This window comes from Drosophila serrata, unplaced genomic scaffold (assembly GCF_035046125.1).
Source record: "Drosophila serrata isolate PLE 108 unplaced genomic scaffold, ASM3504612v1 contig_267, whole genome shotgun sequence".
Taxonomy (NCBI): Eukaryota; Metazoa; Arthropoda; class Insecta; order Diptera; family Drosophilidae; genus Drosophila; species Drosophila serrata.
The window spans coordinates 52651-69332 of record NW_028257165.1 but is presented as its reverse complement, the minus strand read 5'-3'; the positions used below and the strand labels follow the sequence as shown (position 1 = coordinate 69332).

Sequence of the window (16682 nt, the reverse complement as noted above, 5' to 3'; positions counted from 1 at the left end):
AAGCAGCTTGGAATCCTAAAATATTGACTAACCTGTACCATTTCTTGTATAAATATAGCTCTATGCAAAAGGTGACTATACACCGAACCATGTACGCTGGAGCGATGCCTACTATCCCCAGACGCCATACGAGGCATATCGTGGAATCTACGCTACCCTGCCTGCCCATCGGATGGGTGGTGGCGGTGGGAGCAGTGCTGGTGGTGGCCACGCTCAGCTGCTGCACCTGAGCAGCTCCAGTCGGTCGCAGAACTACGACACGCCGCACTATGCGGGCAGTGCCTCGGGCTCGGCCAGCTGCCGGCAGACTCCGATGTACCAGCCCACGTACAACCCGCTGGAGACGGACTCGTACCAGCCCAGCTACGACATGGAATATCTCAACCACATGTACGTGTTTGCCTCGCCGCTCTACCAGACCGTCTGGTCACCGCCGGCCTCGCTGCGCAAGAGCAGCTCACACACGCCGGTCTTCGGGAGCGTTCGCGACGCCGAGCTGGACGGAGATGGCAGCATCGGTGGCGGAGGCAGCGGCGGCGGCAGCTATCACCGCCACGTCTATCCGCCCAATGACGACACCTGCTCGCCGAACGCCAATGCCTGCAATGCATTTAACTCGATTCGCGACGCGGACACGGATGACTCGAATCAGCTGCCTGGAGGAAGTCGACGGCATGTGTATGCCACCAACTGTGGCGAGAGCTCCTCGTCGCCGCAGGTGAATCACCACGAGGCAGCCAGCGACGCTCTCATAGACGACGCTCTTATGGACGACGAGCAGAAGTCGTCCAATGGTGGCGGGGCGGGAGGCGTTAGCGCGGCTTACTGTGATTTGTCGGATGCCTAGAAGAGGGTCGGCGATGTCCGAAAAAATGTGTCAAAACGAAGCAAAAAGTTGAAAAAATCGAAAAAGCTTAAGGCAAACCGCAACAGGATTTCGAAAGGAAAAATATGAAATGTAACTGTAAACGACAGACGCTTATGATTTTCTATGGTATAATGTGCGTATTTATATATTTTTATATATATTTGACATATATACATATATATATATATACAAATATTCAGATCTATATATACAATGATTAGGTGTACTGCATGTAGACTTTATAGCAGTAGGTTATATGCTAACCGATTTTGCTAAAACGCTTTATGGTAAACACTTGATTTGATCCTGTTGGCAGTTTAGTTGTAATCCTAGTTTAACATCCCATAAAAGCAATGCATACACACACTCTTACACACACGCCCACATACACATACATATACTACAAGCTGTAGCTTTAAATATATGAATTATATAGTGTGCTATACAAGATTTAGGAAACGTGAAAGTAGCCATGAAATGCAACTATTTTTTATTAAAATTTTGGCAAAGCAAAAAAGAAATGAAATACGAAAAAGAAAATAAAATAAGCTCAGCGGCAAAGCGAAAAAAATACAATACATAATTAGAGAGTATAATTATAAAGAACTAAATTAGTTTAAAGCCTAGGCGCAGTGCTTATATCTAAGCAAAACCGTACTATTAACTTTAACCCTTTATCAATAGCAAAAGTCGATCTTTCCCATAGCCTTTTCCCACCTTCCGAGAGGTAAGCGGAACTCATGCGTTTTATCTTTGCAATGTTTTTGAAACATTATTAAGGATTCTTTTATTTTTTTCTGAGAAAATAAATGTAGACGAAAGAAGTTAAATCATAGAAAATAAACGTAAAATAATATTTAACAATTTAAACCATGTGTTTACAATTTGGGTACGACGAAGACTGTGGTATCAGCTGATTCATTTGTAGATAAGTCGTGTTGAAAATGCCTAAATAGTTATTCTTCTAGTACAAACAGAAATTGAATAGTAAAGACATTTACATCCTGTAGCTATTATTAGATAAGTAAAAATTTAAGAATTTTGAAAATTCCTGTCCCATCAAGGGACCTAACAGCTTTTCTTCATCTTGCAGTGATCAGACATGTTTAAAAGACATTTATTAAATCCGAATGAAAATAAATGTATAGATAGGTTTAAAAATAACAAAATTAGTCGATTTTACTAATACTTTTCGGCAGATTTGGATAAAAATTGGGACTTGATTTTGAGAATTAATATATCCTGTAAATTAAGGTCAATGGTCAACAAAACATTATTTTGTCAATTTTTAAAATAACGGAATAATATACTCTCTTTAAGCTTTAAAACTTCCCTTTCGAAATTTAATTAAAATATTTTTTAAAGGAGTTATCGAGATTTATAATTTCAATCTTTAATCAGACAGGCTTGACAAAAATGTAATTCAAATTATAAACTACGGTTGCGGTTTTTTTTAGTTACAAGTCGGGGGGTATTATTATAATTATTATCATTATAATTTATATTCTGTAAATTTCCAGCTCGTTTCTACGGCAGCTGTACAATATAAAGTTGCGTTTTGGCACGTTCCTTTTTCTGTGCTAAGTGCAATACAAACCGAATGCAACCTTTCGTTTACATACATATGTATGTACATATGTGGCTCGAAAAATAAAAAGGTAAGACGGGAATGACTAGATCGACTCGACTGATGCTGATCACTGCGTTTTAATCTTTTGACTGAAATTATAATCCCTGCAACAAAGTATCACAATTTAATCCTGTAATTGTATAAAATAAATAATATAAGCATGTTTATTTTTACCGATCGGATTCACGGGTTACTCTTTATTAAACCATTATAATGCTATTTTTGGTTTATCTACTGTTATTCTGTGGGTATGAGGAAGTATATTTTTCAGAGTTTAATATTCCTATTTGAGGTATTTATGCATAAATGCAACAATTCACTGTAGGACCATCACTGTCTCCGGTTTTTGTCGGTGAACAATTTCAAATTTCAACGTCTTTATTTAGTGGTCAAAGTCTGAGCCTCGTGTTTCAGCTTTCAAGATCAGCTGTTCTCTCGCTGCCTCGATCAGACACACTGGCTTTCCAGCCGAAAGCTCACGCTCGCAAAACGCCAGACAGTCGTGTGTAAGCCTCGAAGGCGTCCGGGAAGCTTCAATTGAAAAACTCGAAAAGAGTAGCTTAACAAAGGTCGACATTTTTGTGTAATTGTTCGGTGAAGAAAAGAAATGTAAAAGCGCATTAAAAAGACTTCTAAGCGAACAGCGCGTGCCATTTCCCAGGGCTTTCTCTCAGGCCTTCCCTCTCCATCTCTCTCTCGCAGCGCTTCCAGTGAGAAATCAAAGTCGATCGTTGATATTTTGACGTTGGTTTGTGCCTCTTACTCTTAGTTGTTTCGTGCTCTCCCAACAAACAACCAGCCGAATTTTCAAGTTTGTCGACGCGTCTCCTTCGAAATCAATAACACGCTGACTGTCGGGTGTGCGATTGATTAACATCACTTTAATATATTTAAATTTTATGAATTTTCACATACATACATATATGTAACTGTGAACAGTGCGTTCGTGTGGCGCCTCAAACGAATTGCTCTTATTGCTGCAATTATCAGAGTGCTAAATCGGTGCACATATATGTACATAAGATATGTATATTCGAATTTAACCCACTGCCAAGTCAAAGTGAGTGCCTGTGTGTGTGTGATTTATCCCCAGCAGACGCGTGAATCACAAGAGATATCTGTACCGTTAGCATTTGGAGCCAGCAAGGTTTCAGCCGTGACTTTTGATTTCTGATATCGGTAAGTAAGTGCTATTAATTTTTTTATATGTGGATTTGGTTCCTGAGATTCTGTATTTAAAGAGAAAGTGGCTGGAAGTCAAAATGAAAATTCCTTAAAATAACTTTGATAGCTTCCAATATCAGCGATATCGATGGTGATAAGAAAACAATGGATGGTGGATAAGAAGTTAAGAAATAATGGTTCTCTGAAATATTTGCACACTTTTCTCTGTTCATTACTTATCCCTAGTTCAGTTCCCTTTCGAAAAATATATTTCATTGACATCTGACACTCCAATAGTCGGAGCTGCTTTCAGTTTTTCCAAAGTATATATAGCGTAGGACTCTATTTGTTATTTTTGGGTTTACAAATTGTTTCTTTTAAGAGTTATCATCACAGTAAACAGTTCAATTGTACTTTAAAAAATCGCTGACAGTTTGCCAACATGTTTTGTGCTTACATATGACTTGTGAAGTGCACACAAACTTATCTTATCTAACCTTTAGCTTTTGCTTTAACAACTCAGATTTCAAAAGTTTGCAAGTTTCCCTTAACTACTCAGATTTCAAAATTTGCTTATATACATACATCGATCTCTTATCCTATTACTATTTCTATTGATGAGTTAAGTCTATAAATAAAAAATATAAATTAATAGTAATCTGAAACTATTGTTTGTGGGTAAAATTTAAGGGAAGATGAAAAATATAATTTTTTGCTAAATAATTTTCAATTTGGGAAATACTTAAATTAAACTGAACAGAAGGCAGAAGAAATTGTTGACAAATGAAGGCAAATACGCATGTTGCACAACATTCAAATATAGTTCAATGTTGCTAGAACCACGTTGCGCAACAACTATAGATGTTTCAACATACACAAACTTTATTTTCTAATAATAACGATTTAAATAATTCGAGACTATAATAGCTGGAGATTCCAAATTTGATTACAACATTAACATATGTATATCTTTTGCAAGATCACTATCGTCCCAGAAATCATGAAGCGCATATCTACTACATAAATTCATAAAAAAGAAAAAAGGTATGTACCTTTATATGTAATGAAGTATGAAGTATAAAAGTTATTATATATAAGAGTTATTAAAGTATATTGCTGTTGGTTATAAAATGGAGAAATAAAAAATATATAAAATGATATAATTTGGGATCGCTTCAGTTCGAAACCACGGCTATTTGGTATTAGACTTGAGAAAATATAAAAATAAACTTAATCTGCGTTCACGGATACCGTGGTTATCATTAATACAAAGGTAATCTCGGTCGCATTTTTAATTTAATGCTTTTGTTTTGTCCATTTTACAATACATTCTGCTAAGAATATTGTAGATTTCTTATGACTAATTTTCCAAGATTTCTTTTTCATCCGCACAAATTGACCAGGCCTAAAACATATTTGCTTATATGTCCAGTAGATAATAGAAAATATTGTGTAGACTGTAAAGTACAGAGTATCTCATGATCGAGTCACTTAAGAATGCCCTTGGTTCTGTTATGCTTGTATCTTTTTGTATCTTGCTCCATATATTAATGAATCAATTATATCGTTGACATTTCGTTATGCAGCGTGAACTAATCTAATCGAGAGCATAATTGTAATTCGCTTCATTTGGCCTTTTGTAGCGCATTGGGGTCGTACAAATTACTATATGACCGCTGATTACAGCTGTGGCGACTGATTTCAGTCTCTTCCTGCCGCATGATTGGTGGTGGTGATAAGATAGTGCTAGAAGAGGAGAGTGAGCCTGTGATTCACCGTCAGGTACCCTAAAGAACTCTGCGTTTAGAAAAGGTTTTTTGAACCCCCTTGGAAAGCTTTCGAAAGCTTCTTGCCTGCGGCAACATTCCATGGGCGAGAACTGGTTTCTTTCGTTGCCCAGATGACCTTGTGACCGATCCCAGAGTTGATTTTTGCATATGTAAGTTCGTAAGATCACGAAACAGTTTGAAGATCGGATCGCATTTCCAATGGCTTGGAAAATATACAATAAAAGCTTTGTCAGCTGTTTTGAACTTCGCAGCTGTTGACCAGAAAACTCAGCTCTCCCACCAGCTCGCTCTCTCTCTCTCTCTCTTTGTCTTTCTCCGCAAGCTTGCTTACCTTACCCGTTAACCGTTAACTGCTTTTCAGCGGCACAAGCTTTCGGCCAACGGCGCGAAGTTTAGTTAATATTATTAACCGGAGTGACGGCAAAGTTGGCGCAACGTATCTCGCGGATCGCGGTTCGCGGATGCGAAGAAGAGAGAGAGAGAGAGATAGAGAGCGGCAAGCTTTTCGGCGTTTTGCTGATGCCTCTGCGTGTGTGAGTGTCACTTCTTGTTCTTGCCTTTGCGTGGCATTTCTCACCTCTCGCCGTCTCTGTCTGCCGCACTAATTCTGATCGTGGTACTTCCGTTAGTCGGCGGCGGCAGCGGCGGCCCGAGAAAGTAAACAAATCGCGACTTCGGCACATGCAAGCGTGCCGAAACCGTAGTATCGCAGTATCTGCATCCGAAAGATACAAGTGCACATGTTGCATCCGAAAGATACAAGTGCCCAGCTCACAAAACGGCCCATTTAACTGGCACATTTGGCCATCGCTTTGATGGGGCCAAGTGCCAAGTGCAAAAAGTGAAATATATGTGAAAATACGGGAAATATTCGAGCAATTGGTGCGTCTGCGTGTGTGTGAGTGTGTGTGTGTGAGTGAGTGTGCCATTGTGCAAAACATTTATGAGCTGGAAGCGCCAAAAGCCAAATACGATGAAATACAAACGAAAACAGCCACAAAAGTGGCCAGCAGCGGTGGCAAAACGCGGCCTGGCGGTGTTTGCGCAAAAGATAACGAAATGCCGAATGATAAAAATTTAATTAATTACTTTCCAATGCGGGTGGATTTTGATGTGACTTTGAGAGCGAGCTAGTACTCTAAGAAGTCAAGAAAACTGGAAGCTGTGATGGAAATTTAAAGCCAAGATATAGGGACAAAATTGTATCACAAAAATTAATATGAAGCTTTTAATACAATATAACACGATTTAACAATATTACAAACGAATTAAATATAAAGTAAAGTTGTATTCATCTCGAAGTGCTCTTACGTATTAATAAACTTAGTTGAATACAAGAAAGTCATAATTTAAGGTGTTCCATAAATCACTTGTGTTTTAAAAACACCTTTAGAAGATGTATAAATTTTGTATTTTTATATTTTTATGGTGCAATATTTGTTAGCCTAACTTTAAACACATTTTTAGGGCTTTTAAAAGGCATATATATTCTATAGCACCTTTAACGCCTTGATAAAAATTAAAAGCTAAAAATTAAATAAACAAATGTGAAATATAAATGAATAAATAAAGTGGCATAGAGAATTTTCCACCTCAGCTTCTCCTTCTCCTGCTTGATTACACCGCTCTGGTCCATCAATCAGTCATCGACTCTCTGTCAATTGGCAACGCATTTGCGTTATTTATAATTTCTGGTTTAATTAGCCAACGCAGTGCGCCAAAATCGAAAACGCGTGCAAATGCTGACCGCAGATGGAAATGCAAAAATGACCCGGAGGCGACAACAACAACTAAAACGACAACAACAGAAGAGAATTAAACCAAAAACCGCAAGCCAAAAATAAAATAAAGCCAACTTAATTGCATTCATCGATGATGGCCAAGTCCACCGAAACGAGAACCGGCAACAGCAACAGCAACAGCAATGGCATCAGCCATGGCAACAAAGGCAGTGGTGGTCATAGAGACCCCCACGAGTCACTGCAATTGCATCCGCCTCTGGAGGCGGCGGTGGCGGCCAGTTTGCAGCATTTGCAGGTGCGACGTCATCGTCGCAGCATCTCACAGCTGATGGCCAGCATGGGTAATGTCAGTTAATACTAAGATTATGAAGTCGGGAATACGAGATTTTAAAATAGGATTAAATTGTGTTTAAGGGTAAAGATCAGACCTTTAAAATTGTATTCCATATTTAGGCTCAACCTCAGTGAGTCTTGAAACCACACGGCAATTTCTGTGGCACCCTTTTATGGCTGTATCCAATAATGTAAGGAATAAGATGCATAGCGCCATATGATTTTGTTGCACTAGAATTTTTTGTTTGGACTGCAGGCATTGGAGCATTTTCCCAGATGTGTTGAATTTTTTTTCGATTAAAACGATTCTGAAAATGTATCGCATAATTGGATAAAATGAATTATAGAATTGATTTTATATTATGCTCTACTATATAGTATCTATGGAAATACCAGTGTTTGGTTAAACTCACAGTTGTTTAATTCTTCCCATATGTATGTTACTCATTCGTCCAGTTTCTTTAATTCTTAACGTGCTGATTATGCTTTTACTTTTAAAATCACAAGCATGAATTTGGCTTGGCATAAACTCGGTAATAGATCGTCAGACATTTAAATACATTCGCGAACACAAACCATTAAAGCCGGCTGAGAGTAGATGCTGATTATCTTAGATCACTCTGCTCTTCGCACGCGGTGGTGTATTTTTGAGATTCTGCGTCATCGCCAGATAACAGTGAACCAGTTTTGCTGAAAATCTTGAACTGGTTGGCAATCTATTTGGAATCAGAAATGTGAAAAGTATCCAAATTGACAATTTGCAAGTACTCTGCTGAGTGAGGGGGAGTGTCCAAAATAACGGGCGTAGCCCATGAAAGAACTCGGAAAATGCGACAACAAAGAACTGATAACCGCCGTTCCAACTGACTTAATAATAAATTAACACAACCCAACTTTGGCCATTTCCGTTGGCTTATAAATGTATATAAGTACCTGTAGATATATGTACATATCTACATGGTGCCAATGTCTTGCACCTCGGGTTGCGTGCTGGGGCTCCTCCTAACGGTGTTATTTGTAAATGAATCATAACCGATTTTCAAATGCTTGGCACGCTAAAAGCCACGCTATACAGTCGATAAGTACATATATGAAAATATGGTGTCTGATTTACATCAGCACTCACATTCGGATAATGCAACAGGAAGTTTCGATTTCTTTGGGATTATGTGTAGGTCAGATGGAACAAGTGCCCGTTGGGTTGAAAGACCTGTTCAGGGGGACTGATTTTTGCTCATACGTATCTATACAGCCCAGTATCGAAGCTAAACAAAGGCATTACAACAATATTGTCAATATCATCGGGCTTCGAACTTTCTGAAAGGTCATAAATTTATATATTTTGTAAGGCCTTGGTAGTTAAGGGGAAGTATATATGGTAAAGGAAAGTTTTAAGCCTGTCTTACTTAGAAGAACCTTTTACAACGCATTGTTTATTTAGTTGAATTTATATACAAGTATATATATAATAAATTGTATACTGCAATGCAGGTTTTTGGATATAACTCTTTTTGTTTTTGTGTAATACGTAATTTCGTTAGCTTCTTATAGATAAGAGGGTAACGGAATCTATTTTTATATTCGCAGAATGTAAATACAATTGTTTAAAAGAACCAGACTGCACCTTCTTTGGGTTCCCCTACATTGATATTTGCTTCCCATTATCTGGGGATTCACTTGCCGCAGAATGAACTTATTCATCTTATCTTAATGGCGAAGAAAGTGTCAAGTGTTTATCATCCTATTTTAAAGACATTTCAGTTGACTTACCCAACTCGAAGCGAATGTGTTAATGAAATTGGTAAATATTACGATCTGAAAGTGAGAATGTGCTAACTTTTGGGAATCTTTTATTAGACCCTATTCAAAATGCCATTATCGAGGTCGATGGCATCAGAGTTGGTTCAGCGAATTGTTTATAGCAAACATAATTTCATTTATATCCACAATTCACTTTATCGACACGGCAACTAGCTGGAAACACCTTTCATCTCTTCAAAGCTACCTATAAATAAATACCGCATTTTATCGCCCATCTAAGAATGCCAAGGTTTACGGCGAACCCCATTTCTGGCATTCGGCTCAAGAGTTCTTTTGTTTGGTAACTTCAAGCTGATAACCGAGTGAGTTCTTTGATAAGAAACGTGCCCACACCCGCTTTTATGTGAAACTTATCTTAGAAACTGAACACTTCCAACGACATATGGTTGAGCAAGTGGAAGGTCTAGACTCTAGACCGTACTTTTTGGAAGTTACTCGGTGAGCCAACTTAGATAGTGTCTGGTGGTAATCCCCCAATGTCATAGATCACTGACAGCCATTATCAAAACCCTTGCACTCGGCGTCCCAGCTAATTTTAACCATCAACTGTGATAAGGCAAATCATGCACTCCCATAAATATTTGTCTAGCGATAGGCAAGCTCGGAATTCAGCAGACTTGGATATAATGACAATAATAATAATAATGTGTCGGTGCAGGGGACACCTGTTTATATTGGCAGCTAATCAAAGTACTTGACTAAATACTGATTTATGTAGTTTATTGCCGCCACCGATAACAACAGCACGCACTTTTCTTTTGTGCAGTTTTCAGAAGCGATCAATAGCCACCTCGATAAGACCCCTTATCCATGGATGATTTATGATTCCACCTACTACCGTGTGGTATCTCCTAATCCATCAGTTGCTCCTAGGTTTATAGTGGTGAGCGCTATCTAAATAGCATTTAACTGAAAGCTGGGGTAGTTTGTTAGGGAATTGTTTTGAAAACGTATGCATTATCTGTGACTATGACCCAGTCTCCTGGTTATGCAAAAGAATACATATCAGCAGACAAATCATGTGCACTTAACGCTAAGAGATAGCTTCATGTGTCCAGGGGGAAGAGGTTGCTGCGACGTGTGTGCACAGCTCGAAATAGCCTCAAGGTCTGGCAGGGTTCCTATGTCAAGTTCAATCGAGCAACGTACTCTGAAATAAGCACTAAACTTAACTACAGCACATGTCGCGAGCTATGGCCTTGAGTGAGCTTCTGTATTTTTAAACTGGAGAAATCATGCGCTAATTACACATTACAGAGGTTAGCCGAGGCTTCGGTTAATAAATGTTCAAGTTTCCGCCTGCACTTCAGTTATCATATCGCCAGGTTGAGTCAAATGCACGGCGATAGCTGGCCAGCACTCCAGATGGAACACCAAACGTAATTTTAGCTAATTGAAAAGCCATAATTGTCGGGAGAGTGGCGGTGGGGGCAAAGTACTTTGAGAAGGGAAGCAAATATTGATAAGGATTTTAGCTATTTGTACTGTGGGGGGGGAGGGGAACTACACTTAAAATGCTGAATTGCACTTGGAAAATGCCGACTTTGTGCTGATAGAAAGTCCACTAAATACGAATTTAGAAGCTTTATTTCCTAACTAGTAGTGTGATTTGTTGCTGGAACCGAATCCATGAGCTACGAGATGCATTTTAGTACTAATTATTCCATCTTCTTTCAGCTGAATACCCCACAGATGATGTATACCGGCCAACACACTTCAGTGGCTATGTCAATAGTGGCTACGATGATCTAGATAGTTCCTATTACTTCTCCCAATTTGAGGCCATGGCAGAGGTTCGCGCAGGTGCCGCTGGAGCGGTTCTGCCGCCCTACACGACCGACTCGGACATCGAGAAGGGAAGTCGAGGCAGTCGGGAGGCTGATGCCTCGGCCGAGGACTCTAACAACGAGGAGGATGAGGAGGTCTTCCGGGACTGCACGGACGATGCGGTGGCTGAGCATCAAAGCCGATGCCTGCCAGAGTTCCAGTTCTCGCTGGTCGACTCCGAATATGATGAGACACTGGCCTTTCCCGACTCTGTGACCATTCTGTCGAATGTGGGGGACAAGCCGGTCCTGGTGGAGCGCAAGGAGACGGACGACGACGATGAGGAGTTCGATGACGAGGAGAACAACAGCGTGGTGCTGCGCCACGAGATCCCCTTCACCAGCATTTATGGTCCGAGTGTCAAGTTCAACTCCTTTCAGCGCAAAGTCTTTATCCCTGGCCGTGAGATTCACGTCCGGATCGTTGATACTGAGCGCAGCGTCACAACACATCTCCTCAATCCTAATTTGTGAGTTTAATCAATTGAATTAACCCATTATTTTACTAATTCGAATCTTGCTGTCTAGGTATACCATCGAGCTGACTCATGGCCCTTTCAAGTGGACCATTAAGCGGCGTTATAAGCATTTCAACTCACTGCACCAACAGCTAAGCTTCTTCCGTACATCCCTCAACATTCCCTTTCCCAGTCGCAGTCACAAGGAGAAGCGAACAACGCTCAAGGCCACCGCCAGTCAATTGGCCGATGAGTCCACTCTTAAGGACCTGCCCGCCCACACCAAGGTCAAGCAGTCCAGCACCCCGTTGAGTGGTCAGGGTCACAACAACAACAATGGCTCCGGCAGCAATGCCATGGCCATCATCAGTCCCAGTCACAGTTCCATTCTGGCCGGACTCACACCCCGACGCATCCAGAAGAAGCGCAAGAAGAAAAAGAAACGGAAGCTGCCACGATTTCCCAACCGACCAGAGAGCCTCGTCACAGTGGAGAATCTGGCCGTGAGGATCAAGCAGTTGGAGGACTATCTGTATAATCTGCTGAACATCAGTCTTTATCGATCCCACCACGAAACGGTAAGACTTGATCTGGGCAAAGACCTCATAAAAACAAGATGAGTAACGCGCCCAAGCATACCTGGAGTTCCACAGATCTATTAATGGCGCAATGTCATCATTATTTCATCACGTTTCGGTAATCGTGACGAAAGAGAATCTCTCTCTTTCTCTCATTGACTCTCTTTAAAAATTGGAATCATGATAAAGGTCGATGAATCATCAATTATATTTCGGTGACATTTTTGTCTAAAAGTTTTAAGAAATAGAAATAGTTTTAGGAAATGTATAAATGTAAATTTAAAATGTATAAAATAGTTGGTGAATTGCTAATTAATTATTAATGTAACTTCCAGGAATGTGTACACTAAAATATTGAACAAACTAATTTTTTGTTAGAAATATGTTGATTGATTCAATTATGTCAGCCTAGGATGCCCATGTTCATTTAGTTAGTAATTTGTATGAAAATCAGGCAAAGTTTTTGATGAACCTCTAACGAATTACTGTAATTAGGACAGCGCATTCTATTTATAGATTTTTAGATAAATTCAAAGTAGGGGCGTTATGCATCTTCTTAGACTTGCAACGTGCTATGGCGAATTCAAAGTATGAGCGTTATGCATCTTCTTATTAAGAGGTCTTTAATTCGGAAATGCGACGAAAATTATTTCCCTTTTCATACTAAACCCGATTATATCTTACAGCTGAACTTTGTGGAAGTTTCCAACGTGTCCTTTGTGCCCGGCATGGGCATCAAGGGCAAGGAGGGCGTGATCCTGAAGCGGACGGGTTCGACAAGACCCGGCCAGGCGGGTTGCAACTTCTTTGGCTGCTTCCAAAAGAACTGCTGCGTACGTTGCAACTACTTCTGCTCGGATGTGGTGTGTGGAACGTGGCGCAGTCGTTGGTTCTTTGTGAAGGAGACCTGCTTCGGCTACGTACGTCCAACGGATGGCAGCATCCGTGCGGTGATCCTGTTCGACCAGGGCTTTGACGTGTCCACGGGCATCTACCAGACGGGCATGCGCAAGGGTCTTCAGGTGCTGACCAACAACCGGCACATCGTACTCAAGTGCTGGACACGGCGAAAGTGCAAGGAATGGATGCAGTACCTCAAGCACACGGCCAACTCGTACTCGCGGGACTTCACACTGCCGAACCCTCACATGTCCTATGCCCCGATGCGTGCCAATACACAGGCCTCGTGGTATGTGGACGGTGCCCAGTACATGTCGGCCGTGGCCGATGGCTTGGAAGCCGCCACCGAGGAGATCTACATCGCCGACTGGTGGCTCAGCCCCGAGATCTATATGAAACGACCGGCGCTAGACGGCGACTACTGGCGCCTGGATAAGATCCTGCTGCGCAAGGCTGAGCAGGGTGTACGTGTCTTTGTGCTGCTGTACAAGGAGGTGGAAATGGCCCTGGGCATCAACAGCTACTACAGCAAGTCCACCCTGGCCAAGCATGACAACATCAAGGTGGGTGTTCTTTTCCTGCTTACATGAACTGACCTTACAGTAGTTTTCCATCGCTCCTCTTTCAGGTGATGCGACATCCGGATCACGCTAGAGGTGGCATCTTGCTTTGGGCTCATCACGAGAAGATCGTGGTCATTGATCAGACCTATGCCTTCATGGGGGGCATTGACCTTTGCTACGGCCGCTGGGATGATCACCACCATCGGCTCACAGATCTGGGCAGCATCTCTACAGCATCCGTCTCGGGAAGTACACGTCGCACGCCCAGCCTCTATTTCAGCAAGGATGACACGGACTCTGCCTTTGGATCGCGCAAGTCCTCCCGCAATGCCAACTACGAGACATCCACCACTAAGGAGCGATCGCCTTCGCCGTCGCCTAATGAGCCCAGTACCAGCATCGAGTTGAGGACTCTGAAGCCCGGTGATCGCCTGCTGATACCCTCGATGCTTGTGTCAAGTCCGGGAGATACGCCAGGGGAGTCGAGTATTGCCTTGGAGGGTATGAAACTGAATACCCCAGAGATGGAGCGGAAGAACGTGCTGGATCGTCTAAAGAACAATGCCATGAAGGGCGCCCGTATGGGCAAGGACTTTATGCACCGTCTTACTGCCACTGAGGCGGCGGAGGATAAGCCGGACGAGGTGTACACCGTTGAGTCCCACGATGTAACGGACCACGAAGAGTCCTTTAGGTCCGCTTCACATGACAAGGAGGAGGTGACGGTTGCCGCAAGCAGCACGCAAATACTCAGCGAGTTCTACGGTCAGGCCAAGTATTGGTTCGGCAAGGACTACTCCAACTTCATACTCAAGGACTGGATGAATCTGAACTCGCCGTTTGTTGACATCATCGATCGCACCACCACGCCGCGGATGCCTTGGCATGATGTGGGTCTCTGCGTGGTCGGCGCATCCGCCAGGGATGTTGCTCGCCACTTTATTCAGCGCTGGAACGCCATGAAGCTTGAGAAGCTGCGGGATAATACGCGTTTCCCCTACCTGATGCCCAAGAGCTACCACCAGGTGAGACTGAACTCCCACCTGCAGCAATTGCAGCAGCGCCGCCAGCAGCGAGTCACCTGCCAGTTGCTGCGCAGCGTCTCGGCCTGGAGCTGTGGCTTCATCGAGGCGGACCTGGTGGAGCAGTCCATTCACGATGCGTACATCCAGACCATCACCAAGGCGCAGCACTATGTGTACATCGAGAATCAGTTCTTCATCACCATGCAGCTGGGCATGGGCGTTCCGGGATCACACAACAATGTCCGGAACCAGATCGGCGAGACCCTTTTCAAGAGGATCGTACGGGCGCACAAGTGAGTGGATGCTATATCCAGCTATTTTTATTAGAGCTCTACATATATCTCTATATCCGTTTCAGGGAACGAAAGGCGTTCCGTGTGTATGTGATAATGCCGCTGCTGCCGGGTTTTGAAGGTGATGTGGGTGGTAGTACGGGAATTGCCGTCCGGGCTATCACCCACTGGAACTATGCCTCAATTTCCAGGTGAGTTTATCAAACCAATCAAACATTATAAGTTTTTCCAATTTACATCATAACCTTCTTTCAGGGGTCGCACTGCCATTTTGACACGCCTCCAAGAGGCAGGTGTGGCCGAGCCACAGAACTACATCTCCTTCCACAGTCTGCGCAATCACTCCTTCCTGAACAACACACCCATCACGGAACTGATCTATGTGCACTCAAAACTGCTGATTGCCGACGATCGTGTCGTTATATGTGGCTCGGCGAACATCAATGACCGCTCTATGATTGGGAAGCGGGACTCGGAGATTGCGGCCATCATCATGGACGAGGAGTTCGAGGACGGTCGCATGAACGGCAAAAAGTATCCCAGCGGAGTTTTTGCCGGACGTCTGCGCAAATATCTCTTCAAGGAGCATTTGGGTAAGTTGCTTTTCGCATTTGCCCTTCTTGTTTCTAACCCTCTTTGGATACAGGCCTTTTGGAGGAGGGTTCAAGCCGATCTGAACTGGACACCAGCGATCCCGTCTGTGACAAGTTTTGGCATGGCACCTGGCGCCGGATCTCCACACGGAACACTGAGATCTACGACGAGGTGTTCAAGTGCATTCCCACGGATTTTGTCAAGACATTTGCCAGTCTGCGCAAGTATCAAGAGGAGCCGCCGTTGGCCAAAACGGAGCCAGAGTTGGCGGCAAACAGAGCCAACGAAATTCAGGTAGGAATTCGAATTAAAATTTATTTAAAATCGAATGCTAAACTGCCTCTTTTCCTCTAGGGATACTTGGTGAATTTGCCTTTGGAGTTCCTCAACAAGGAGGTGCTCACACCGCCCGGGACCAGCAAGGAGGGCCTCATTCCCACCTCCGTTTGGACATGATACGCATCCGTAAGATGGAGAAATGGAGAGAGAATCCTACCTCTGTATGACTTCGTCTGCCAAATTTTTCTTTTAACGTTTAAAAAAAACCCCACCAAATGCGCTTAACCTAAACTTGAACGCTTTGTCATTGCCAAGTCGTGAGCTTTGTATATTGTATATAGTATATCCGTAAATGCCTTAGGTACTACCAACTAGTTATTAATTTATTTTACGCTGTTTGTCTATCCACATGTGCTCAAGCCTAGTTATTAGACCATAATTGTTATTCTTTTGTACGATGTTTAAAGCAGTATTTTAGAATGTTTTACACAAGTTTATTAAAGTGATATGGAGTGCAAATGAACTAATGTTGTTAAGCAAAGAATTACCAAGGGTAATAAAACAATAAGTTTGCAAATATATATATGTTTTATTATTATTTAAAAAAATTAAAATTATTTTATGAAATTACGCAGTGACAGGCTCTACGATTCTGTAGAGATAATGACGATTGAAGAGGATAGCAAGTAAAGCTAATATTTCCAGTTTATAAGATTTAAGAAAGGTAAGCTTTGGTTAGTGTTTGACTGGACAGAATATTGGGATATTTTTCAAACTCTCGGTTGAATGCTAAAAAGTAGTTTATTTAACACACAGCG

At 42.1% G+C, this 16682-nt stretch overlaps 2 protein-coding genes across 7 annotated transcripts in view; both read left to right on the top strand.

Annotated features, from left to right (window-relative positions):
- Positions 1-1738, top strand: part of bin3 (bicoid-interacting protein 3) — a 43695-nt gene extending 41957 nt beyond the window's left edge. For both annotated transcript variants that reach the window (XM_020959302.2, XM_020959301.2), the window contains exon 8: positions 59-1738. In XM_020959302.2, coding sequence (XP_020814961.2) covers positions 59-847 — 789 coding nt within the window. In that variant the 3' untranslated portion in view covers positions 848-1738. The remainder of the gene's footprint in view (positions 1-58) is intronic.
- A 1245-nt stretch (positions 1739-2983) lies between these two features.
- Positions 2984-16445, top strand: Pld (Phospholipase D). Of its 5 annotated transcripts, XM_020959549.2 has the most exons (10): positions 5854-6109; positions 7157-7535; positions 11026-11644; positions 11703-12210; positions 12897-13673; positions 13739-14991; positions 15057-15182; positions 15247-15584; positions 15638-15879; positions 15940-16445. In XM_020959549.2, exons 2-10 carry the CDS (start codon positions 7325-7327, stop codon positions 16039-16041), a joined length of 4176 nt encoding a protein of 1391 aa, XP_020815208.2. In that variant the 5' UTR covers positions 5854-6109; positions 7157-7324; the 3' UTR covers positions 16042-16445. The 5 variants fall into 5 exon arrangements, with proteins under 5 accessions (XP_020815210.2, XP_086689139.1, XP_086689141.1 ...); XM_020959551.2 differs by lacking the exons at positions 5854-6109; positions 7157-7535 and adding an exon at positions 2984-3677; XM_086833013.1 differs by lacking the exons at positions 5854-6109; positions 7157-7535 and adding an exon at positions 2997-3681.
- The last annotated feature ends 237 nt before the right edge of the window (positions 16446-16682 follow it).